The 27,454-nt window shown below is 34.9% G+C and overlaps 3 protein-coding genes and 1 long non-coding RNA gene across 4 annotated transcripts; 1 reads left to right on the top strand and 3 right to left on the bottom strand.

The window, feature by feature from the left end:
* Window positions 1-9,308: 9,308 nt before the first annotated feature.
* Window positions 9,309-11,461, bottom strand: LOC126709929 (uncharacterized). The gene is made up of 6 exons (XM_050410302.1): window positions 10,661-11,461; window positions 10,462-10,576; window positions 10,290-10,371; window positions 10,156-10,207; window positions 9,934-9,988; window positions 9,309-9,840 (listed from the first exon to the last, which is right to left on the bottom strand). Exons 1-6 carry the CDS (start codon window positions 11,063-11,065, stop codon window positions 9,674-9,676), a joined length of 876 nt encoding a protein of 291 aa, XP_050266259.1. The 5' UTR covers window positions 11,066-11,461; the 3' UTR covers window positions 9,309-9,673.
* A 4,075-nt stretch (window positions 11,462-15,536) lies between these two features.
* On the top strand, window positions 15,537-16,949 carry LOC126708929 (uncharacterized). Its single transcript, XR_007649288.1, has 2 exons — window positions 15,537-15,711; window positions 16,560-16,949. It is a non-coding gene; the product is annotated as an uncharacterized LOC126708929 (long non-coding RNA).
* Window positions 16,950-17,056: 107 nt separating this feature from the next.
* Window positions 17,057-19,706, bottom strand: LOC126708927 (putative pentatricopeptide repeat-containing protein At3g25970). Its single transcript, XM_050408933.1, has one exon. The coding sequence runs from the start codon at window positions 19,614-19,616 to the stop codon at window positions 17,196-17,198; it is 2,421 nt and encodes an 806-aa protein (XP_050264890.1). The 5' UTR covers window positions 19,617-19,706; the 3' UTR covers window positions 17,057-17,195.
* A 3,589-nt stretch (window positions 19,707-23,295) lies between these two features.
* On the bottom strand, window positions 23,296-25,173 carry LOC126708126 (uncharacterized). Its single transcript, XM_050407942.1, has one exon. It carries the CDS (start codon window positions 25,171-25,173, stop codon window positions 23,296-23,298), a length of 1,878 nt encoding a protein of 625 aa, XP_050263899.1.
* Between the last annotated feature and the right edge of the window lie 2,281 nt (window positions 25,174-27,454).

The raw sequence follows: 27,454 nt of genomic DNA, 5'->3' as shown, positions 1-27,454 counted from the left end.
ATGAGGCGGTGGCAGGCTTTGCTGAGATATTTCAGGTTTCCTTCCTTTTTACGTACTTAGAAGATAGGCTGTAGTGGCTTGGATGTACCTTTGCTCCGGATTTTGCTTTATCCAAGGAGAAATTACTCCTCGGAAGTGCTTTCTTTGCCCTAGTGGGTCTGAATAAGGATTGCTTGAGTCACACCGTCTCCTCAGATAGGCTGCGTCCTCGGACGGGCCTAGGCCCCAACCTGTTATTTTGGGTCGGCCCCCACAATTGTCATTCCCATTAATGACAATTAAAACAAGCGTTACATATTTATTGCACACATTGATGATGAAAAGTAACAAATGGAGCACACACCTCATAGAACTCAACTAGGCGATGCCTTACATAGGTATTCATTCTGATAGGTAGTCCTCGTAGTTGAAGACATTATTATGTTCCGCTGGTGTGAGTTTCCTGTTGGCTATAGCAGCCAGCTCTTCTGTAAGCTGTAGTATGCGACATCTGCACCTACAAGTAATATCAGATTGTTCTCCTTTCGAATTTCAGCTACAACTACACTGCAATTGAAGCCATAGCAATTGATTACTGCTACACTGCTGGTGGTTGAAAATTTTTCAAATTGATTACAGCAGCTGCTACTAGAGCTACACTTTTTAAGGCCTATAAAATAGAAAGGAGCAACTTTATGTCAAAGTCAAAGTTAGCTTCCCATGCAATTCAAATGTTTTGGTGTGTGCTTGGAGTTGTCTACAATCCTAATAATTATTGGCACTGAATACAATCGTTTGGGTGTGACTAGTACTCAGAATCTCTACTTCACTTTATTGCCTTTTCCTTTTCTTGCTTTCTCAACCATGCAGAAGTGTTTAGGTGGGAGGAGCCGATCTCACTCATGAGAATAGTTACATGAGTTATTAATATATATATATATATATATATATATATATATATATATATTGAAACTGAGAACAATTTAATGAGTTAAATGACGTCTTAGTAGTCATGCTCAAATTGTCGCACTCTAATTTCAGACCCAACTTTTTTTCTTCTTTTGTTTTTATTAATTTTTTTTAGGAACTTTTTATTTTCTTTCTTGTTGAGTACTTCAATAAATTCTATTAGCCCTATTGTGATTCAAGTTCATAAAAAAAAAATAATAATAAAAAAAAAAAAAAAAAAAATCTAGAATATCACCATTCATACATGAAAAGTCAAGAAATAACCTGGGATCATCATTCTCATTAATGACAATTAAAGCAAGCGTTACATATTTATTGCACGCATTAATGATGAAACGTAGCGGACGGAGCAATGGTAACAAGTGAGTTGTGCACTTCAGAGCTCTCATTGATAACATACTAGCCGTTGCTTATAAATGTTGGAATTCATTGTCTCTTAAGGCAAGGAACAACTATAAAAGAAAGGAACAAAGGAATTCAAAGGTACACAAATATACTCATCCAAAAATCACTCCAAGTCATTTTCTCTCTAAACAAACTTTCACCATTTCTGTCATCCTAGAATAACTAAGATTTTATTTGAGTTGCGTTGTGCAATTATTGTTCTTTATTCAATTAAGTGTGTTGTTGGTGGGTAGAGCAGTTAGGTGTTGCCCTTGTAGTAGCAAAATAAGCATGTGTTAGAATTCCATCTGTGTAATATAGTTCAAACCAAAACCTTGTGGGGACACCTATTATACTTGCAGATCTAATGTCTTCAATTTTTGGTTATGTGCTCAAATGTGGTGTCAATTGCATAACTTTTATGTAAGGCAATCATATGAGTAAACTACTTACTGCACCATTTAAGTGGGGACTCCAAATGTGACTTGGAAATGTGTTGTTTTCATCTTCTTCTTTCTTTCTTTCTTTTTTTTCTTTTTTCGTTATCCTTTCACATAAAGCAAAGTTATTTTCTGCTCATGTAAAATACTTTTGTGTTTGCTAGCTGAGAAGGGGATGATTACACTAAACACAACTAATGGTTGGTCTTTTTATCTGTAATTTTATGGGTAAAACTTATGTATTATTTTTACATGCTGCAATTTAGGTTTTCTATTAAAGTTAACCATGTGATTGCATTTACCAATTAATCACTTTAGTCATTATTGAATTTAATTTTCTTTTAAAAAGATAATATCAGTTTTATTGTGTTAATGACTAACAATGTAGTTCTTTTCAATTTGGAAGCATTTGAAACCTAAGTTTTACCCTAATTTTAATATATTAACCTCCATTTTGTATAAATTGAATAAGAAATAGTGGTCTGATATTACATGGAATTATTGCAATTTAGGTTGTGTTTGGTTGCTGTAAAACGTTTTCCGGAAAATACATATTTTCCGGAAATGCTAATTTCCGGAAAAGGAAAATGTTTCCATGGTGTTTGGTTGCACTTCAAAAAATTTTCCGGAAAATATTTTCTGGTGTTTGGAAAAGAAGAAGGAAAACACAAATTCAGAAAAACACAAGCCACAACCCAGGAAAAAATCATCCACGACGACAAATTCAGTCCGACGACCGCGCCGTCGATCGTGTCGTCGATCGCGATCTCGCCTTCTTCGCAAGATCGCGATCCACGCAGTGAGATCGCGATCACGATCAACGCGGCGAGATCGCGATCTCGCGAAGCACTGCGCCGATCGCGATCAACGTGGCGAGATCGCGATCTCGCAAAGCACGGCACGATCGCGATCGACGCGGCGAGATCACGATCGACGCTTAGCAATCGGCGGCGCGGACTAGAGCTCGACTGGGTTCGCCGGCAATCATCAGACTGGACTGGAGCTCGCCTTCCTCACACGCGCTCGCTCTCTCCCTTTTTCCGGAATTCATTTGAAGTGAATATAGGAACGGAAATTCATTTCCGTGGTCAAAGCCTTTTTTTTTTTCAGTCAACAGATTTCAGTTTCCGGAAAATAGAATTTTCCGGACCAACCAAACACACCTATTTTCCGGAAAATCATTTCCGGAATCACTTTGAAGTCAATTCAAACGCAGCCTTACTGATCAGCCCAGTACTTATGCCACTAATTTATTCACTTTCATCATTGTGCAAAGAAGCTATTAAATTTCATGTGGCATAGAACCTCAAAACAAATTGATAAACAATGAAAATAAGGTGAACATGGCCAACATTATCATTTTATTCCAACACTGTTGATTTTCACCAGTTTTCATGTTTTTAAATTTGCAGTGTTCTTTCTAAATCCTGAATTTGATGGAGAGGATTAATTTCATAGATCAGATTTAGTAGTTTTCTTTTTCAACAACAAGCATCTATGTTTGCAGTGTTGTTGGAGAATGAAGCAAAACTGCTTTTCCATGTTATTTGGCTAATAGAGAATGCAAACAAGAAAAAAATTGAAAGGAAATTTCCCTAATGAGGAAACCAATTAATGGGTGTATTAGTTATTAGTTGAGCCATAGATTTTGTTAGTTATAAACTTATTACTTCTTTCCCATACGCAAAGGGCCAATAAATTGGAGACACTTAAAGTGAATATATAGGTCACTTTTTAGGGAATTTTTGCTTTGCAATAAGTGAAAATTTTTAAGGTGAATCTATTATTCATGTGACCTTAATATCTAAAATCATGAGAAACTAGGAGCATTGCCAAGTTATGCAACATTCATACAGTGAAGAACTAAGTTGTATAATGGAGAATGCAAGACTAACAAACTTATGGAGAAAAACTATCAGAATTTAATATCCCACTAATACGTAATCAATTAGAAATCATCAAAAACTTGTTTACAAGGCTAGGCCATTTAAACTCTTGCTATTTATAGTAACAAATCATGACAGTAATTAACTATAAAAAGTAACAAACAACCAACAACTAACAAACTAATTGAATTAACTAACATATTAGCTAATTGAATTTAAACTTGTGGCAAGGCTATTCTAAAATATATTACAAACTGTTCAAGAGTAATACAATTACTAATTGTTTTTCTATTTTCAATTTATGTGATACAAAATTTTGTAATACATATTTTCAGCAACTTGGAAACATTACAGTATGCATATTCACTAACAGATGCTTAAACTGAATTAAGGGAAAAAAAAAAAAAAAAAAAAAAAAAAAAAAAAAAAAAAAAAAAAAAAGAACGTACTTATTGGCAAGGGGACTTGCCTGCATCAGCTGTTGTGGTGGCCTCGTAATAGGGCATATCAATGGGAACCTCGAATACACCCACAGCTGCACCAACATCACTGCTCCTCCAATTTGCATCGCCTTCTTGTCTAATGCCTTACATAGGTGCCTTTACAGCCAAGCTAATGTTATACTACCCCAACTATACTTCTTTACATTACTAATTAAGTTCAAGAATTGTAGAGGCTTCACCGAAACTTGTTTTGCCGATTTGTCCATAAACTGTATGGACCCTAACCAAACTAGTATGTGATAGCGGGTATGCTGCTGCACTACAGCGTCACTAGCATCTACAACTAGGGGACCTCTAAACTGTGCCTTAAGCCAGCTGACTCTTATCCTCGCCTCAGCAAGGATAGACTTGTTTCATTAGGATGCGATATCGAGTCTAGAGGTTGATGACCTAGTAACTCAGTGCACAATTCCTTCCATTTCAAGTTTGTCTTCCCAACCACAAGTAACCCATCCACAAGAACCTCCAACATCACCTTAATATCTTGTAACATGATACCCATTTCTCCATGAGGTAAGTGGAACGTGTGCATCTTTGGATGCCAACGCTCGACCAATGCCATGATCAACGTGTGATCAACTTTCAATTCTAGAACCTTAGATAATCCTTCCAAACCCGCCTCCTTTATGTAACGGGTGATTCGTGGGTCTAGCCCACCCTGGGGTAATGAACAAGATCAACGTCGTCACTTTAGCACACCTGACACTACCTACACATGGAAGAGCGTTGTGTTAGGATAGTGCACACGAAATAACTATAAAAATACTATATAAAAATATGCAAGAAACAATCACTACCCCGTTTACATAAAAAATGTTTCCCACCATAAGTTTTTGACCATATTTTCTCTCTGCTTATTCATGCTAAATTAAACCTATGCAAAATTTTAATTTGAATTAAATAAAATTTTTCCCAAATCAAAAGAGAAAATGAAAGACATGAACATACAATGACAAAACATAATCAACATCTATTTACAAATAATATGAATAAAGAACCCCACAGATAGAAAAAGATATCATTTCCAAATGCCCAAAGTTTAGTACAACTATGTACCTGATCGGCGGTGGGCCTCCCCCACAACGGTGTGGATCGATGATCCAACTGCCACTTCAACTGTGTAGCATCCTTGGTTCCAGGACCCACGTTTGACAATGGCTGCATATCTGGCATGCATGCAATCATGTTAATAAACCATTGATCCTCAGACAAACATTGAAAAAATGACACTTAACTGTCACAAAATGACACGCATGCAATCATGTTAATAAACATTAAGCTTAAAGTTTAAATTTTTGGAACAAATGGTAATTTATCTCACATCAGAAAAACTAAAACCACAATCAAAGCCCACCAATGGTGTCAGATTACACTGACATTTGCTCATGATTAGTTACAAGTGAGTTTAGGAGAGTGATTGCATTTAAACTGAAGTGCACATGCATCTTTTGTAGCCTCTGGTATCATAACCAAGAAAAGAATGAGTGAAACTAAAGTATTAAGGCTTTTGTTCCTACCCTGAGGTAGAAATTAGAATAGCACTTTCTATGACATAGTTTGGATGTACTACTATTATAATATTAAAAGAGAAAAAAAATGCAAAATCTTAAAAGAGAAAAAAAAAATGCAAAGGAAAAAGACCTAACGTCTCTTGATGTTGGAGAACCAATTGGCACAAAAACTTAAGCTAGTAGGACATGAGCCAACTGTGTATATGAGGCTTCACACACATTAACACCTAAGTCATTATGTCGTATAAAATAATTTGATTCCACATACTCAAATATACAAAGATTTTCTTGCATTTTTATTTTTTCTCTTAACTACCAACTATGATCACAAGCTGTGTTTGGCCTAAACAAAATAGAAATATATTAAGAGATTGCAGCCCTTTGAGACTAATTGCAACCCAAGTTTCTTCAAAATAATAAGTTTCTAAATTCCTAGGTGAATCCAAAGGAGATAAGGATAGAAATAAATATCAAATGTCTTCCCATAAACTTTTAAAATAAAAAATAACTATGAACTTATTTTTATAAACAAATTTCCAAAAAATTTCTGAATTCTAATAACTTAAAGAGCAAATCACCACCGCATGGACTATAATCATTCAAACAGAAAGAATGTGCCAACAAGCCTACTTAGCCCCTTCTTGTTGACATGCTCTGCATAAGAGAAAGAGACATAGAGATGTTTAGAGTAAGCACACATGAATTCTATGGAAGGGAAGTTACCCTGGACTTGGATGGTTTTTATGCATCTCTCCTAATAGTTTTTAGTTGTTTTGCGTTGCCAAATTTAGCTACATTTCACAACATTTTTATCTCACTAGTCACTACTGTAGTCAAATTACCAAAGCTAAACCAATAGGCCCAACAAGAGCAGCAATCCTACAATCAAAGGCTATCAAACTACGAGAATGGTCTCATTGAACATTCTAGGAACTTTTGTCTTCCAAATATGAGATTGCTCCAATCACTACCTTTTTCATAAATAGTCTCATTAACCAAGAGTCACTTTTTAAAATTAGATTATCAGAGTTGTACATACAAAGCAAATGCAGATACATTTTTAGACATGATCATTATGATAAGCTAACATAAGGAAAAATCTGACACTGGAGTATGAAAAAGATACATATTGAACCAGTGAAGTTGAGCACTAAACAGATAAAAGCTAAAACGGAGTTCTTTCTTGGTGTCAGATTACACTGAGATTTGCTCATGATTAGTTACAAGTGAGTTTAGGAGAGTGATTGCATTTAATCTGGCTCCTAATCACGATCAAATCTCACAAATGTAGGATTCCAATGAATTGCTCCATTTATCATCTCAGTGTAATTTGACTCCATAGCCTCTTTATTAAAAGCTAAATCAAAACCCACAAATCTATAGAAACAATCCTGCTTGAATTGCGTCATTAATCAAATGTTCCATTTTTATTCACAAGTAAATCTTCATTTAAGTCAGATTAAACAACAACTACGATTAAACACAACAACAAGCTTATCTAAAACCCACATCAACAACTACAATTAAACACAAAATAAATTATGATTGACAACAACAACAACAACAACAGCTCGCACCCAGATTGAAAACCTAAAAAAAATTGAACTCAAATTTTAGAAATTACCTTAATGCAGTTCTAATCCTTTAACTCCGATTTCTAAGCTTGATGGTGAAAGTTGCAGGTGAGGGTTAGGTTATGGTTTGGGTTGCGTTTCGGTTTACTGGTAGAAAGAAGAGAACTTGGAGAGGAAGCACACTTGGAGAGGAGGCGTGTTGGAGAGGTTTCGGTGTATTGAACAGACTAAGGGAGACAGAGGTATTAGGCTACTGATCGGATTGAGGGAGATGAAGTTTTTTGGAGACGTTACATTCAAAATTTGCTTTTATTCATTCACATTGCTGAGTTTTAAACTGTCCAGCTATAATATTTTATTGCGGAAAAGCCACGGTGGCAATCTAGCATGGCAAAAACGTGAAACAAACTCGATCATAGTAAAATCGAGTTACATTGAACCCGATTTTAGTATGATCGAGTTTCGTGTAGAAGCCAACTTTTATATAATCGAGTACTAAAACAAAGACACAAATCTAAATAGTTTCAAAACAAAGGCATATTGCTAGATTTTTTGCAAAATAAGGGCAAAACCCCAATATCCCCAATCTCAACATGCTCATATTCATACTCATCTCATAAGAGCGATGGAGATCAAAGGTATGCATATTGGATTGAATTTGAGATAATTTTCAATCCATCCTAACTTATTTAGACTAAGAAATTCCTAACTCAATCCATGATAGTTTTAAAATTTAGTCTAACCCAACCCAATCCAATCTCTAACAATCATATTAGATTGGATTTGATTGAATTATCAAATTGAGACCATTTTATCAATAATAATAATAATAATAATAGGGTTTTTTTTTTTTGCTAAATAAAAAAGGGGGCTTTGATATGGGCTCATTGAACCGCTCCTCTCTAAATGTTTGAACAAAGACTCCTATCATCAAGTCATACGCCGTGTGGTAATATTAGGGTTTTAGGGTTTTATTTGTCTAGTGTATTATTCAACAAATGATTACCGTACAATTGAGCTTATATTTCAATTCAATTGTATAAAAAATAAGCTTCAAAATACCAAAATAAATCAAACTGACATATTTAAACAAGGGTCATTCTAAAAAGTCAAAAATACATAGAACTTGAAAAGTCCGGCACCTTCTCGGCTCTCCAAATATCAGAGGGAACCTGCCAACGTTGTCTGTCTCTTTCGCTAGTTGCAGAGGAAGCGAACCATTACAGGTACTGTTACACTCGCTCTGTTCTCATTCAATTTCCTCTCTACTCGTAATACTCTCTCGGACTTTTTACTCTCTCATGTTCTTCTTTAATCTGGTTTCGCGTTTCAAGTATATATGTTCTCTGCTTGTAATTCTATGTCTGTGAATGCAACGTTTTGGATTGAAGCTTATGTAAGCTCTTAGCAATTCCTCAATTCGAAGTGGGTTTATTAACAAGAAAGTCACATTCATTTTGGGCAATTTACTTTTAAAAAAGATTGCCTTAAAAGGTTACATGTCCATGGCTTTTCCTTTTCTAATTCTTTTGAAGTTAACGTCTTGAACTCTGCAGTATAAGCATGTTGTTGATGTTTGTTATGTTGAATATTTTTGTTTTATTGTTCATTCTTACATTTGAAGTTGCTTTGAATTACATTTGGAATCCAATTTACAGTCCTAGATTAATAATTAAAAGGTTTGAAGGTTAGGGGTTCAACCCATTAATGGAGATTGCCTAGTTATTTGTTGTATGTTTTGGAAACTTTATTTGCACCTAGTGATATTGCTATATTAGCGTTGAAATTTGAAACCATGATTATATTTCACTTCATTTGATTTTGATTTTGATTAAATCATATGCTTCCAAGATGTGGCTATGTGTCCATACTCTACCATTAATATGCCTTGCCCAAATTATGATCTTGATGTATCTTTGCACGTTTCCACTTTGCAGGGGTTAGTTTCTTAGTGCCCAAGTATTGTTTGCCAAAGACTCAAAGAGGAACCCAATTCTAGAGCCTACATGCGTGGAACAGCTGTGTTATCACCTGCAAAATACAAATTTAAACAAATCTACCCTTTGACAAGATCATGGGGTAGTTACCCAACAATCTTTTGATACACTTTAAGTTGTAATTGTACATTAACATTTTTTATCTTACAATGATGTCTTATTAATATCAGGTACCGTGGCCACTTCAACTCCAAAGAAACAAGGGAATAATAATTCTGGGGAAGAAGGACCAGTTACAAAGGAAAAGAATGATCCTATTGTTGCCTTCAGCAGGCCTCCACCTCTCCCACCTGTTCTTGGACCATTGGTCACTCTCTCATTGTTAGAAACATGGTCGAGTCGTGATAGCAATGATGACTGACAGGTTATGTGAAGCCATTCCTTACTGCTAGAGTTGATATATAACTAGAACTTTAATGTACAGTGCCCTTTATTTAAATATGTGGTGCAAAATCTTAATTGCAAAGAGAAAAATTTTAGCTGGGAGACTCCATAGCTTTATGTAGCTGTTCAGTAGTGGGTTGATATAAGTGTCCACAAGCTTGTCGTAAATCCTTATTATCCAATGTAGGATGACATGGGGACTACTTAGGAACCCTGCAGCAGACATATACCAGTACTGTTTCATAATGAAGATATGATGCTTATGATAAACTGAAGTTTTGAAATTTTGGATGAAGTTTCACATACATTCAGTAGCCTTCGGGAACTCATCAAATAGAGATGTCACTGTCTTCAACAAGGTCTGAATTTAATGATCGAAACACATATGATAACAAAATCCAAGGTCAGAAAATAGAAATAGTCATGAATGTCCATAAGGTGCATTCTATTGATAGAAAAGCATTGTATTGTCAAGCTCAAATAATTGGGATTTTTTCCCCTGAGAGGAAACATGGTTTGCAGAATTACCAGAACTAAGCCTCCTGGTTTGATTGGTGATTCAATCACAACTTGTGCTTTCCTGCAAAGAAACACCAATTAGTGAGAAAATGTTTGATTCCGTGCAAATAAAAGGCTTAATGGATTAATTGTTTTTGCTATACTTGATAATTATTCTGTCTCCTCCTTTTGAGCACTCAAAGAAGCTGGAGCCTCTGGTGAAGGGTATCTGTGATTTTTTCCATTCTACGATGTCATAAAAGATCCTTATCAGTCATCAATCATCTTAAAGGCACACAACTGAACAAAATAAGATAAAATACTAAATAGGAATACCCAAGTGCCATTTTACTCCAGCGGTATACTCATCTCCTTCACAAATATTTCCAAAGCTGAACTTCACATTCTCACCCATGGATTCTGTAAGTTCTTCCAAAAATTGCATAACTTCCTGCAATAGTTCATTTTAAGCCCTGTTATGGAAACAAAAGTAATTGTCCAATGCTGGTTAAGAAGAATGATAAGAAGACGAGACCTTTTTTCCCTCGAACGGACGGAGAAACGAGCACTCCTCAAAATAACAATCTTCTGATATGATTTCACGTAGGTCATCCAAGTCCTTGCTATTGATGCTTGTGTAAAATTTATTGACTGTCTCTGATGGAGAACTTGATCCGGAATGGGAATTGCTATTTGATAACCAATAATTTGAATTGCTATTTGATGACATTACTATAACGGGTACACGGTCACGGAACAATGTACTTTCAGCCTTCCTTTTAACAGAAAGGCCATGCTTCTGTATTCTCCTACTATTGTTCTTAAAATAACAAGTTTCTTTGTAGGGCAAGGTGCCATGGGCAAGCCTTGTTACAGCTTTGGAGCATGTACGCGGCCATGGTGCCTGGCCTGAGAAATTGATAGCAGCAGCCATGGCCATTATAAGACTGGCCAAGCAAATTTTGGTATTGAAAAGTATAAATTAAAAATGGAGGATTAATTCATAGTCATATTGAAAGATAAAATCAGGAGAGAGAGGTTAAATATTGATACATGGTGCCAATGTGACAGAAAGGGGCAAAGAATAAAGAGACATGTCTTCTGCCTCAGTTTAACCAAGGAATCTCAATTTGGAAAAATTTTCATTTGTTGTGCTTTGCCATGGTTTGTTTTCTTGCTATGAAATCTAAGAATTTGCTCTTGGTGATTCCCTTTGTAGGAGGACATCTCACGTAAGAATTGCAAATATGGGAAGATAGAAATGGCTACACTAACATAAAACTTGTGCCTTAGTAGTAGCACCCTTCCACATGTTAAATCTTTTAGTACGGTAAATGTGAATGCTCTAAGAAAATTAAAAAATTAGACGAAAGTTTTACCAAATGACCCATACGAATTAATCAAAAACTAGACGAAAGTTTTACCAGACGACCCATATGAATTAATCCAGAGCTGATATTTTTTATTGTTTATTTTAATTTCAAAGGAGAAATAATGCCCACCCAATAAGGATCACCTCCAAAGTTTGTAGGTTTCCCACAATGTGAGAGAAAGAAGGCATATATTTAATACATGAAATTCTTACTCCTGAAAAAGAATTGTTGTGTCAAATTCGAATCCACCGAATTGGGGGCAGCCTGAGACCCATTAATGATTAAACAAAGTAGCCTTTGTCTAACTAGAGTTGATCTAGGTCTTGCTTTCGGGGGCAATGGCCATTTTCTACTTGACATATGGTGCTCTTTAGATTCACAGAATCAAAATGCCATTGCTGCGGCCATGCTCACTTTAATCTGAATGGTATTCCTTTTTATAGAAGCTAAATCCATTGATCAATAGGAGCATCATTGCATTAGCAGCTGCATTGAATCTGAGGTGTTTTATGCATTTATTTTCAGGTAGTCTAAGCACTTATTATTAAAATCATATCCTAACTTTACCTTTTAAAATGTCAAAATTATTACCAATTTAATGATAAAATTTTACGAACTTGTATAATAATGAATATGATTATTGTCATTTCAATAATTTTTTTTTAATGAATGTGATTAATTTCATTTCAATTAGTAAAAGTTCTTAATTTACTCCATCATATCATGATTTTATCTTTTAATATGTTAAATTTATTACCAATTTTATTATGAAAAAACTTACAAATTAACATAAGAACGAATGTCTTCCTCAAAAAAAGAAAAAGAAGAAGAAGAAGAAGAACGAATGTGATTGATGTCATTTCAATAACATAACAAATAAATATTTGAATATATGTATGTGTGTGTGTGTGTATATATATTGTGAGGGTAAATGAGCCGAGCAAAAGTGTTGGGCCGTGAGCCGTACCCGAGGACAATAGAAGCCTGAGAATAGTGGAACAGTTTAATAGATATTGGGATCAGTAAGCCAAGGATAAGGAAAGATAATAACAAATTGGTGGAATCTCCCAAGGATCCGAGCTTCCTCGGGAAAGCATTTGGTGGTGAGGGGGGGGGGGGGTGTTTGAGCCCGACCATCTTGAGAATGCAATGCCAGAAATAACCATTTTTTTTTAGGATATATGTGTGTGTATATATATATATATATATATTGTAATTGATGACATGTCAATTTATAATAAGATAGAATGATTTTTATTTATGAACTTACAAAAATGAAATTCACCAACCTTGTATCGATGAAAAATATATATAATTTTACTATGTTAGCACCAATTTGATGGAGAGTAAAAAATTAGAATAGGATCACTAGCTAGCCTAGTGTGGAGGTGTTAGGAGGCACGCCTGACAGAGTGGCTAAATTATTTATATAAAAGCTTCAATTCGATAGGATAGAAGAGCTTTAGGTTTTGGGATCATATGGTAATTATAATGTTTGTTTATATGTACGGCACAAAAGTTTAGGCGCAGCTTGTTTTTGACTCTTGACCTAAACTGCTAAACACAGAGAGTTTTTAAGGCAAAGGCAGAAACAAAACCACTAGGTTGGGCATTGATCAATTTTATATTATGTGTCACAAAACAGGGGGGCAGTTTTCCTTTCCATGACTTGCAAGTTGTTCAGAAATTTTCAAGACTACACAGATCATAATATGGACAATATACGGCAAAAATCATCTTAAGTTGTTAACTGTGGTATGCTATACCATTTTCATTTCATGTTCAAATTACAATTAATGGAAATACAAAAAAATATATACAAGATTAAAGGGAAGAAACACTTAACGGTCATTGCAATGGTCAGCATGATCCAGGGGCGGCCCAACATAATTTGGGGCCTAAGGTGAAAAATGTATACGGGGCCTTTAATAGATAAATATTAATTAAACAAAATTATTTAATACTAATCAAATTAAGGTTAATTTGATACATTAAATACATAAATAATACCAACTAGACTAATGTCAATTTCATATAGAGAATTGAATATCATAGTTGAATTATAAATATTAATAAAAAGAAATAAAAATATATTGCAATTGGAAAAGATACTTTATTTTGGATATAAGACGATGCATAGTTAAATAAATTTGTAATCTAATTTTTAATTTTATATTTTGATTTTAAGAGAGAGAGAGAGATATTATTTGATGTATGGTTTTGTAGGATATTAGTTTACAAAAATCAAAGTCTCAAACTATTAGGGGAGATTAATCTATAATTGATGATTTAACACATTTGTAACATCTTTTTGAAATATTTTAGGGTTTCAATTGAGTTAAGGTTGTCTCGTACTTTGAGAGTTTTAATAGAAATGAAAAAGAAAAATGCGCTAATTAAAAGTACTATAAAATGTTCAAAATATAATGTGATATTGTTTATCATTGATGAATTTCATCAATTTAACTAATGAATGTTTATATCACATTTTTTGTGATTAATAACATGACAATTTGTAAGCTAATAGTAAAATTTGTACATCACTAATAAAAAAAATGTACAACCTTTAGAAAATATATATAATTTTATAAAAATTTGGGCCTTTAACTATAAAAAATGGGGCCTTTTTTCTCAAGAAAAATTTTATTTTTTAGTGGGGCCTTAGGCCTAGGCCTTGAGCCGGCCCTGGCATGATCATCATCGTCATGACCTGTACATCATCAAAAAATAATAAGTCTAAAAGCACAAAAAAATTCATAATATTTTTTCATGATTCTGAGGTGGTATAATTGGCATAAAAGCGATGTTAATAGTGGCCCATGTGAAAATAATGTTATCCTTGTCATGCAGTTGTGAAAAAAAATAATTAAAAAATTGACCCAAACATTACTAGAAAACAAACTAAATGACCATGTGATTCAGCATGAAATATACGTATAATTGAGCATGATGGCTAGACCTGCATGTAGTAATACTAAGAGTCTGTTTGAAATTTGCTTATTTTGTTGAAATTGAAAATTTTTTGTTAAAAGTATTGTAAATAAAAGTAAAAATTAGTTGAAATAATATAGTGAAATTCATGAATAGTACCAAAAAGTACAGTAAGGCCCATGAATAATAGTAAAAATAAACTAAATAGTAAAATAAGCTGATTTTTTTAATTTGGAACTAAACAAACACTAATAATTCAGATATTTGACATTACCAACAAGATCTCCCTGAAAATCAGGACTGTCATTTAAAAACACACACATGTATATAAATATATATATATATATATATATATATATATATATAACTATGAGATAACTAAGAGCTTTGCTCGCTAGAACCAACCCAAGTTGCATTAAAAAAACAATATCTATCTGTCAAAATGACCAAAGAAGCAAATCACTAAATCCTTACCATATGGAATTCTTATCCTCCCGTACTCTTCACCTACTATAGAAATCCAGAAACCAGCACCAAGGTTTACAACTTTACAAGAGAGCTGCTATATATGTCCTGAACCCACACGTGTACAAGATCAGACAGGCTCAAATCAAAACCATCATGCACAATAAACTATGGATCATATTTTAAGTCAATCAGTCACCAAATCATCCTATGAATTCAACTTGTCTCGAGCTGAGCTGAAAGGAATCTTGTACAGTCAGACAATCTCGCTGGCATGCCCCCCAACTCCCACAAGTCTGAAAGGTTGTTTCTATCTTACACTCACCAGGGGTCAATCACCCCCAGACATTATGCTCTATATAAACTCACAACAATTGCTATTTGGTCATATAGCCACATTTATCAAACAAGAACAGCTTGAAGGAAGAGGGTCAAATTGCCTTGCATTACAATATGAGTAACAAAATCAGTGATTTTCCTGCTACTATAATCACCAAAAGTCTGAGGGACAGAAGGCCTCTACCAAAAAGGGGGCAGATAAAGTCAAGAATAGCAGCAAATGCTTTCCACTCGATAGTCTCTGTGTTCTCTAGAGCCCTTTCAGATCACCAACATTCCAGCAGGAAAATTTATATGGGGAAGAACTGAAAATATTGATCCACGTCAGACACTGTATGATCAATGATTATTATCTCATTAATGTAGTTACTTAATTTTCTTCTACTACTTCCTTTTCCCCTTTTTCTTTTGCAGATGGAGTGTTTCCATTCTGATAGATTTTACTTTCACCAAAAAGTAGAAGGTTACAATATTCATGGTAATATTAGCATTGAATATAGATGCATAATTTCATGAATGGCAAAGATTATGTAAGTAACTCTAAAGTATTTATCAGTCAAAAAGGGGACAATAAAAACCACAACAATATGATTAAAGCCAAGCAAAAACCAAAATGCATAGGCCTGAAACAACATGAAATCAAATTTATAGGAAACTCTGTGTAGAAACACCATTTGACACGTAGTGTCCTCAAGAAATTAGATGTCAGTTCCCTTGATATCACCTTCAGCTTACTCAAGTCAAGATATTACATCCTACTTCTTGCAAATTTGAACTGATTTTAAATAGATGAATGCCACCTATCACTAAAATAATAACCAATTCCAATGCATATAAACATTCATTACTAAGTCATTTGAAATTGTATAAGTTACATTTTGTAGAAAGATGTCACGAGCCAAGCTTGTTCTCACTGGGACAAGAGGCCACTATGTGTAAAGCAGCCTCCATGATCTATCTTTTACATCATAAAATATGAGACTGTAAACATGAAACAAAACTAATATCCTAAGCATATGCAGTCCTAAATCTAATTATTATATATCTTCTGCCATATCCTCAGCCATCATGGATTCCTCATTCACCCACTGGTCACTTTCTACCACAAGAACCATAAACAATTTCAAAAGATGATGAATCTAATAAAGTTATATGATAAACTACTAGTTATCCCAAAAGCTTAATCTGATAGGAGATTCTCTAATTTTAATCAATCATTATTCTAACACTATATACTGGCTTACCTTCACCTGGACTCCCAACTCATCAGTCAAGCATTTTTCCTTTTTTGATCAAAGTTTCATCTATCCTTGGCAAAAATATCAGGAGCAGAATGCCACAGCTGAAAATAAGATCAGATGAAGTCAAGGACAGAAGCAGACATTCTCCATGGGGGACAGTGTAGCAGCAAACTTCTACAACTTTGTTATGACCACATTCTGATGTAAAATTTCACCTTGAGCAGCCAAAAAAGCACCATTGATGCTGATTTACATGTAAAATCTCACTTTTTTTCTTTCTAATGTTGTAGATTTCAGTCAAAATAAGACCACACATGTTAACAGTATCCCTGATGGAAAGTAGAATCCAATTATTGCTTTCAGTTGTGGCTAGAAATACTGCCACTGTAGATTAACAACAGAGCTTTTAGCAAGCGATGAACACCTGTGCGGTCATAATTTTGGCTAATGGCAATTTATGGGGAATTATCTCTCAGAGTCATGCTAGTTAACTTGGAACAAACAGCTGCAAAGCCATAGTTTATGGCCTTTTCAGAATTGCACCTCTGACCACTAGTAAAATAAATTTTCTGAAGTCATCTCTAATACATATGTTGAATGGAATTCATATGCCAAACTGATTTAGACGACATGTAATGACACTTGATGAGTTCTGGAAACACAAACAACCTGCAGAGTTAATTGCCGCAAAAAATTAGAAAAAACTTCTCTGCTTCTTAGTTCATATTTTCATCAGGAAAGCATCGTTTTGATCCAATTTTGGTGACACTAGCATCTGATCATACAACTTTATTAGTTCCATATATATTTCTTTACTCTCAGGATGTGACATGTCACCAGCAAAAAAGTAATGTATGGATCCCCTAACTTGAATCCAACTAGAACCAGGTTCTTTGTGAACTACTTTTTCCTTCATTTGCTTCCGAAGTTTGCCAACATCACTCCACATACCAGCAGAAGCATAGAGATTTGATAGAAGAAGATAAGCAGATTCATTTTCAGGTTGCAGCTCAAGAAGTTTTCTAGCAGCAACATTCCCCAGAATGACATTTCCATGGATGTTGCAGGCTGATAGAAGAATCTGCCATATATGAGCATCAGGGTGAATAGGCATTTGATCAATTGTCCTCTTTGCATCTTCTAGGAGTCCAACTCCACCAAGCAGGTCAACCATACAGGCATAGTGTTCTAAATGTGGGATAACTCCATGAAGTTCAAACATAGAGTTTAAGTAATCATTTGCTTCTCTCACCAGCCCTGCATGACAGCATGAAGTAAGAACTCCAAGAAAAGTTATCTCATCTGGTTCTATTCCAGATTTACACATTTTCTCAAAAACCTCAGAAACTTCGTGAAAACAACCATGTTGAGCATATCCCATTATCATGGCATTCCAAGCAGCCAAATTGTCTTTAGATGTATTCTTAAAAGCCTTCTGTGCATCACCAATGCTTCCACACTTACAGTACATGTCAATAACAGTGCTTTCCACAAATATATCCTGATCAAATCCAAATTTAAGACACAGTGAGTGAACTACTCTTCCTTGTACCAAATCTGTCATTGCACCACAAGCTTTGAGGACAATACTAAAGATCGTACTGTCCGCTTCAAGGTACGAGCTTCTTGAGGTGTAGAACAAATTTAAAGCATCAGCATGACAACCAGCATAAACAAAAGCGGTAGCCATTGCATTGCAATGTACCACATTGATCTTATCAATCGCAGAGAATATCTCTTTTGCTTCATCCATACCATGGCATTTCCCATATGTTTTTATCAAGCAAGACACCATAGAATCATTGAACATAAAGCCAGATTTAATCATATGCAAATGAATTTGCATTGCCTGAATTACAGAATTCGAGTTAGAAACAACTTCAAGAATGCTAGCCAGAGTGTATTCATTTGGCTGTAGTGAAAGATCACGCATTTGAGAAAACACTTCAAGAGCCTGACTACTAAATCCATTCTCAGTATACCCAGCAATCAGAGAATTCCAAGAAACAGAATCTCGATGAAGCATATCATCAAAAACACGTCTAGCATCATCCATTCGACCACACTTCCCGTACATGGATATCAATGCATTACTAACACAAACCACTTGCAAAAACCCCACCTTTTGACAAAGTGCTTGGACTTGCCTACTGGAAGTTAACAGCCTTGGTCCTGCAATGGCAGACAAAACATTGATCATTGTATACTCATTCATCTCCAAACTCCCAGAATGCAAAACTTTAAACAACTCCAAAGCTTCCAAACCATCACAAGCAGCTCCAATCCTTTCAGTCCAAGACACAACATCTGGTTCAGCAATTTCATCAAACATCTTAACTGCAGCCACCTTATTCCCACACTTACAGTACATGTTCATAATAGCATTATTCAAATGTATAGAACTGCCGCACAACAAACCCATCTTAGCTCCAATCCCATGAACCTGTTCCCCCTCTCTCACATCAAACAGTGCACCAAGCACCCCAGTCAAGCTAAACTCATTTAGCTCCAAACCCAAACCTCTCATTTCCACAAAAACCACCTTACCTTTCTCAAACTCCCCATTCCACACATACCCACAAACCATAGCAGTCCAAACCACATTGTCCAATACCAAACATTCCCCAAAACACTTCTCAGCCTTTTCAACATCCCCAGCTCTCGCATAGTTCTCTATAAACCCACTCACCAAATAAGCTCCTGAGCCAAACCCCATTCTCAAACAAACTCCATGAGCAGCCTCGTTTTCCTGCAAACTTTCACACGCTTTAACCAAAGAGCTCAACGTAAACACATCAGGTTCCAGACCCAGATGTCTTAAAGTGTTAAAGAGCTGGAAAACGGGTCTGGGTTGGCGAAACCTGGCGAACCCAGAAATGAGAGCGTTGAATGAGACTGTATCGGGGTTATGGGTTTCGAAGAGGTACTTGGAAGCGCGTGAGAAATGTCCGAGTTTAGAGAAGTGGGAAATGAGAGTGGTGGAGAGGTAAGGGTGTAAGGAGTGACCGGACTTGATGAAGAGAGCGTAGGTTTGGTCAGTGAGCTTGGGGTCTGGAAGAGAAGCTTTGAGGGCTTGTGGGTAGAGACCGTTGGTAAGTAGGGTTTTCAGGGATTGGCTTTGGCTTTGGCTGATCCTCTTCATGCATGTGATGTGAGGATTCTTTGAAATTGAGAGGTGTTATTCAGTGTGTGTGGTGTGGACGGAATCTGTGGACTCCTGCAGTTGCGTAACAGTCTCACCGACTCACACACTTCATTAAAATGGTGAAATTAACGGTGCTTCACATCACCTTTATTAACAAATTAATGCCTTTAAGATATTAGTTAACTTTTTCTTCAAATTTTTTACTATTTTAATAAATGTGTTTTATAAACATGATTTCTAAAAGAATTGGATTCGAAGTCTGCAATGGTAAATTTGTAATAAGATTTTTCGTGTATATAGACTTAGATCCTACAGAATTGTAGAACAAATTTTTCTCTAGTGATACTTTAACTCTTAAAATACATTATTATAAAAAATACTTCCATTGTTGTTTAGAAATATCCAACTTTATAAATGAGAATTATTTAATGTATTGTCTTTTAATTAAAACTAGTAAGGGTTGTACGTTGCTTGCTCACTCCCAAATGCAGGAGATCATAGCAACATAATTCTCGGAGTATTAAGGTCGAACCATAAGGAGCAGGGTAAATTCAAAGACAATGTACTTAAAAAAACTTTTGATGAAGATGAAGAATAATTTTTGTCTGGTAATTGTAAACAAGAATAACAATGATAACTTATTTAAATCAATAATGTAAATACTAGGGCATCAGGATGTTTCCATATATCAATATGAAATTCATTGTGATCTAAGAAAATATCTATTTCATAATTGATTGTTCTTATACAATTAAAAACTTATGATTCGGTTGAACTGAGACAATTCAAGAACGCATGATAACCTCGATTAATAATGCGGTTAGAAAAGTTTTCAGAAAAACCCATTCACTTTAAAACTTGATTTCTATTTGAAACTATTAGAAATTCATCTAAACAATAAGAAAATCATGATTGAACTTATTGAAAGCATGGAAGAACTAATACATCAAAAGAAATCTAATTGAACAATCAAATATGTTATTGATAAAATCCTAGAAAGAATCATATTGAATATTCATACCGTATTGAAGAAACATAATCCCTAACTCTAGCAAAGAGTTTAGGCTGCCATTAGAGAAAGGAAAATACAAGGTTTTCTCTCTAAAATTCGTTCTCCACAGCCTCCCTTCTAAACCCTAATGTCTAAGTGTCCAAAAAAAATAAAACATTTACTATTTTAATTTCCGTCCAAGTTTACAGTAGTAACTTGTAAGTTAATTTTGGCCTTCAAAAATTGAGAATTTTGAAAAACTCAAAACTGGAAAGTTGTAGATATTTAAATCACGGTGCCAACCCATCTGACCTTGTGTCAATTGGATTTTTGAGGAGAGAGATACGCCCAAAATACTGATCAGTGCTCAAATTAGATTTTTCCTTTTCAGATTTTGCCTCTTTGATTTCTTTCCTTATTTGAGGCTTCCAATCATGGTAGACGATCTAAGCACTCCATCTGTACCTCCTTAGACATTTAAGCATGGTCCTTTAGCTCCACTTTAATTCTAGTTTAGCCTCCATTCTCTCACAAATTCTTGTAAACTCATCTTTCTCACATGATTTCCTAAAAGTAGAAAATTACACACAATGAATAGTATCTTATTCAAGAAATTATGTAAAGGTAAATAATAGGGACTAATGCAAATCATGGCTTAATTATACAAATTAAGCACAGTAATAAGGAGATAACACCCACAAAAATATATAACAAGTATACATTTTAAGGGGTTATCACACCCCCTAACTTAAATCTTGCTAGTCCCTAGCAATCCACAAAGCACCCATGTCTACTAAAAGTAAAAAATTAAAACTAAAATACAAGCCACTTTTGTAGGCTACACGACTGTACTTCCTATGTGCAGCAAGTCTTTGAACCCCTAGGTCACCCTAGTGGATGAGTTTACTCTCGTGAGGGTTTGCAGTGACTCTACCCACAAAAGTCAAAGGTTTCCTAAAAATTCCAGCAGCAAATGTTAGTCTGCTTTATCATTATATCATACAAATGAACTTTCAATTTTGAGTTGGGATACTATTCATCATATTAAAGAGCTTTCACTAGCTTCACTTTCGGGGTGTGTGTGTGCATAGTCCATCCAATCAAACCGGCTTTTCCACACATGCATAGACCAAGAATAATCTAAATTAGAGCCTCTACTCCAAAACCTCTCTTAAGTCATCAACACTCTGAAAGAACACATATAGAAGTAATGGTTTCTCTCTTCAAATCAAATGTGAAGAAAAAGGAAAGAAGAAGTTTTAAGAATATCACATGTGCATACAAAAACAGCCGCTAAAACAATGGAAAAAGATCTCTTGGAAAGGATGTTGAATTCCTGGAAATATAAGGTTAATACTATTCTCATCCCTAGTTTTTATCCCAAACACATACCAGCCATGCACTTTTAGGATCAAGTAAGACTTTAAGCTCAGTGGTAGTATAATCTTATGGCTAGGTAAAGGCAAATTGCTCTCTTTGAAATATGAGGTATATCAATCAAATGTAGAAAATTCAAGCCAAACCCAACTCATAGCAGTAGCAACCAACTTGAATCAAAATAACATTTACTCAACCATATAACCCTTCTGAAATACATGAAAGATGTGTAAGACACCAATGATTTATTGATTGATTATGTATGTCTCATCTTTCTTTTTCTTTTTCTTTTTTTTTTCTTTTTTTTTTATCTTTCTTTTCTCTTTTTTTTTTTCTTTTTTTTTTCTTCTTCTTTTTGATTTTTTTTTTTTTAAGAAAAGAGAGACAATGGTGGTATCTAAACACATCGATTGCTCAAAACTTGAACCCCCATGAGAATACCCATAAATAAAAATGTGTTGTGGTATTGTAGAAGTATTTCTCATAACTCAAATGATGGTGACAATGGTTAATGTAAAGATAGGCTGAATATTTGTTTAGCTGGTGACAAAAGATTGATGGCCTTAAGCTCTCATCTCCTAAAATTTCACATAAACCAGCATGCCTAAAGACAAAAATAAGTAAGATCATGGTATATCTCCCTATAATGTTTCCAGTAGTCAACCAAAAAAAAATATAGAGATCTTTTACAAAAACTGAAATATATGAGAGAAATTTAAGAGTTCAAACAAAGATATACTCTCATAAAGAAAAGTAAGGCTCAAAAACTCTCTATATGGGTTGAGTTTCAACTTATATCTAGCTTGTTCATGATCCATGCATATCCAACATCCAACCGTCCACTAACCTGGCTATTGTGCTCAAAAGTTTCCAATTGTGCTCTTCATGAAAGAGTCTTAATATAGCAAATAGTATAACCAACTCAGCATTATTCATTCCATCACATGATATAAAAATAAAGCTTATAACTATTCTGCATTCAAATTCAAGGTTTTTTTTTTTTTTGGAACAGAAAGAAAGAAAAATAATGCAAGGTGTAGCAAAAATTTTAAACCTCTCCCCCCAACTAAAATATTGCATTGTCCTCAATGTATCAAGGCTAAAATAAATTCAAGTATAAAGGGAAGAAGTTTACCTTAAGCATTTAATTTTTTTTTTTTTTTTTTTTTGGAAATTTCTTTCACACCTGCAAATGTTAGCTCACAAAAAAAAAAAAAATAACAAAACAAAAAACAAAAAAGACAAAAACCAAAGGCAAAAAGAAAATTAAAACAAATATGGTACAACTTCATAAGGCTCTTTCAGAGTTCACGTAGCATCCCAATAGGAAGGGATCTTCAGTGACATAGTCTCCTTCTCTGGTATAACTCCCCCTAAGAATGGTTTTAACCTTTGTCCATTTATTTTCAAAATCCTACCATCTCTAGGGTCCTCAACTACTACAACTCCATGGTTAAACACTTCCCTTACAATGAAAGGGTCATCCCATCTAGGTTTTAACTTACTTGGGCCTAAATATGCATACTTAAGACCACCAGGCAGCGGCTTAAGCTCCAGCTGTGGTGCCTCTTCACTTGAATGCACAAGCTTTTTTTCATTTTCTAGTAGCTCCTCAAAGCAAGGCTTCCACCCTTTATTAATTGCCATCATCTGTTGTTCTTCCAAAACCTGTGAGGAATCCAACAAAGAAAAATTTTCAAATACATGAATATCACATTCTAAATCATAAGAACCAACAGAATTATTAAGAAGAGTTTCAAAAGGATCAGAAAAAACAATTCTTATTAAACTCTTCTTGAACCACCGCCCCAATATAAGGTTCACATAAGCATAGTCATCATCCTCATGTGGTTGTTTAGCCACAAGAAATATGTTTAGCTCCAAAGTCATGGAACCAAGAGTGAGTTGCATTCTCTCATTCCTGCAATTAATTAAAGCATTAGCTGTGGCAAGAAAAGGTCTACCCAAAATAATAAGGGTATGAACATTAGGATGTAAAACAGGTTGGTAATCTAGAACAATAAAATCAACAGGATAATAAAATTGTTCAATTTTCACCAACACATCCTCAACAATCCCTCTCGATTCCCTTACAGAGCGATCAACCAACTGTAAAGTTATTGAAGTAGGTTTCAACTCACCAAGTCCAAGTTTTTGATATACACTGAAAGGGATCAAATTAACACTTGCCCCAAGATCTAGCAATGCATGCTCCATGATGTAATCTCCAATAGTACAAGAGATCGTATGACAACCTGGATCCTTATACTTTGGCGAGGTCTTATGTTGGATAACTGCACTTACCTGTTTTGTTAGGAATGCGGTCTTCTTCACATGATGCTTTCTCTTGATGGTGCATAGGTCCTTAATTACCTTGGCATATGCAAGCACTTGCTTGATAACATGCAATAATGGCAAATTTATCTTGACTTGATGCAAATGCTCTAATATCTCAGATGCGGTGTCCAATTTCCTAGGTAATTTTAAGGCTTGTGGAAATGGTGGAGGGATTGGGCATTGTTCAATTTCACCAAATCCAAGTGACTTAGTTTCATCCTTCTCTTTTTCAACTAGGGTCTCCTTAGATTTCTTAGTTACTAAAGGAGAACTTTTATTAATCTCTTTACCACTCCTCAAAATGGTCACAGCTTTTACTTCCTCATGTTTATCCTTAGAGCCAATTTTTAGATTTTGATTGATGGGATTGGGTTGAGTTTGGGAAGAAAGCTTCCCTCTCTCTATCCCACTCAATGAATTTGTAAGCCTAGTTATATGACTCTTGGTCTCTCTTACCTCTTCATCTAGCCTAGTGAGCATGGATTCAAACTTTTGATTTTGCTCACTTTGCCTTTGAATGAAAGTACTAAGTGCATCCTCCAAGGAAGGTCTAGATGATGATGATGATGCATGTGGTGAATTAAAATTCCTTGGAGCAGGAGGATTCAACACATTGTCACTCTTATAACTCAAATACGAATGGTTTCGCATATTTGGGTTATAATTGTTAGAAAATGAAGAATTATTTGGCCAGTATGAATTAAATGCATGTACTTGTTCTTCTGGCACATTTAAGAATGATGAAAGTGATGCACATTCATTTGTAGCATGGTTTATCTCATGATAGATTTTACACACCTCCCTTGGGTCCTCTCTAAAGGTAGCACTAACACTCTTACTTCCTTTCATTTTGAGTGCCTCAATTTCTTAGTTAACATGCTGATTTTTACACTCATGTTATCATCTTCCCTCAACTTGAAAACACTTCCACTAGAAGTGGTAGTGTTAGTTCTAGTCCTATCAGTGGAGTCCATAGGGCTAGGTCCAGTCCATGTGTTAGAGTTTTCAGCTATCTCATCAAGATAATCCATTGCATCTTCGGGTTCCTTTTGTAAAAAGTCTACTCCGCATGAGAGTTGAACAAACTGTCGGTCCCTAGGTGTAAGCCCTTCATAAAAATAGCTAACTAACCTCCAATCTTCATACCCATGAGTTGGGCAGAAATTGAAAAGATCTTTGTACCTTTCCCAAGCTTGGTATAAGGTCTCATTTTCTCCTTGGACAAAACTAGCTATTCTTCTTTTTACTTGCTGGACTTTGTGGGGAGGAAAATGTTTCTTAAAAAACTCTTTGGCCATCTCCCCCCAACTACCTATAGACCTAGGTTTCAAGGTGTAAAGCCAACTTCTTGCCTTATCCTTAAGAGAAAAAGGAAAGAAACGTAACTTAGTAGTCTCAATAACATTTTGTTCATAGAAACTACTAATTACCTCTTCAAAAGCTCTAACATGGACATAAGGATTTTCATTTTCTTGTCCCCTAAAGTCAGGAAGTATTGCTAATAAACCTTGTTTCAGTCTACATGTGTTGCATTAGGTGGAAACATGATGCATGAAGGAACAGAATTTTGTGTGGGACGCAACAATTCATACATAGTTCTTCTATTCTCCTCATGATTATTACGTGTTTCATCACCCATGATTGACGAAGAAGGTGAGGGCAAAGGTGTGTCCAAAAGATTACCAAAGTAAGTTTCAAAATTTTCTAATCTACCTCTCTTGTTTCTAACCTAAATGCTCATACATCAATGAATGCCAATCAAATCAAATAAATTAAAAACAAACAGAAAAATAAAATAAAAAATAAGGGAAAAAAAAATGTAACGAAGTTACCAATAGAAGAATTTCCACTGGTTGTGCTTTGCTCCCAAAAATTGCCTCTGAACACGCAGCAGCTCCCCGGCAACGGCGCCAAAATTGCTTGCTCACTCCCAAGTGCAGGAGATCGCAACAATATAATTCTTGGAGTACCAAGGTCGAACCACAAGGAGCAGGGTAAATTTAAAGACAATGTAATTAAAAAAACTTTTGGTGAAAATGACGAATAATTTTTGTCTGGTAATTGTAAACAATAATAACAATGATAACTTATTTAAATCAATAATGTAAATACTAGGGCATCAGGGTGTTTTCCTATATCAATATGAAATTTATTGTGATCTAAGAAAATATCTATTTCATAATTGATTGCTCTTATACAATTAAAAACTTATGATTCGGTTGAACTGAGACAATTCAAGAACGCATGATAACCTCGATTAATAATGCGGTTAGAAAAGTTTTCAGAAAAACCCATTCACTTTAAAACCTGATTTCTATTTGAAATTATTAGAAATTCATCTAAATAATAAGAAAAACATGATTGAACTTATTGAAAGCATGGAAAAACTAATACATCAAAAGAAATCTAATTGAACAATCAAATATGTTATTGATAAAATCCTAGAAAGAATCACATTGAATATTCATACCGTATAGAAGAAACATAACCCCTAGCCCTAGCAAAGAGTTTAGGCTACCATCAGAGAAAGGAAAATACAAGGTTTTCTCTCCAAAATTCGTTCTCCACAGCCTCCCTTCTAAACCCTAATGTCTAAGTGTCCAAAAAAAATAAAACATTTACTATTTTAATTTCCATCCAGGTTTACAACAGTAACTTGTGAGTTAATTTCGGCCATCAAAAATTGAGAATTTCGAAAAACTCAAAACTGGAAAGTTGTAGATATTTAAATCATGGTGCCAACTCATCTAGTTTTGTGTAAATTGGATTTTTGAGGAGAGAGATATGCCCAAAATACTGATCAGTGCTCAAATTAGATTTTTCCTTTTCAGATTCTGCCTCTTTGATTCTTTCCTTATTTGAAGCTTCCAATCATGGTAGAAGATCCAAGCACTCCATCTGCACCTCCTTAGACATTTAAGCATGGTCCTTTAGCTCCACTTTAATTCTAGTTTGGCCTCCATTCTCTCACAAATTCCTGTAAACTCATCTTTCTCACATGATTTCCTAAAAGTTGAAAATTACACACAATGAATAGCATCTTATTCAAGAAATTATGTAAAGATAAATAATAGGAACTAATGCAAATCATGGCTTAATTATACAAATTAAGCACAGTAATAAGGAGATA

The sequence above is a fragment of the Quercus robur genome, chromosome 12, assembly GCF_932294415.1.
Source record: "Quercus robur chromosome 12, dhQueRobu3.1, whole genome shotgun sequence".
Classification (NCBI taxonomy): Eukaryota; Viridiplantae; Streptophyta; class Magnoliopsida; order Fagales; family Fagaceae; genus Quercus; species Quercus robur.
This window is presented reverse-complemented; position numbering and strand designations above follow the sequence as displayed.

Coding starts and splice junctions, on each gene's coding strand:
- LOC126708927 (XM_050408933.1), bottom strand. CDS start 19,616: ATGAAGAGGATCAGCCAAAGCCAAAGCCAATCCCTGAAAACCCTACTT.
- LOC126709929 (XM_050410302.1), bottom strand. CDS start 11,065: ATGGCCATGGCTGCTGCTATCAATTTCTCAGGCCAGGCACCATGGCCG. Junction 10,577..10,660: donor GTCCGTTCGAGGGAAAAAAG/GTCTCGTCTTCT, acceptor GAACTATTGCAG/GAAGTTATGCAATTTTTGGA. Junction 10,208..10,289: donor GGAGACAGAATAATTATCAA/GTATAGCAAAAA, acceptor GTTTCTTTGCAG/GAAAGCACAAGTTGTGATTG.
- LOC126708126 (XM_050407942.1), bottom strand. CDS start 25,173: ATGAAAGGAAGTAAGAGTGTTAGTGCTACCTTTAGAGAGGACCCAAGG.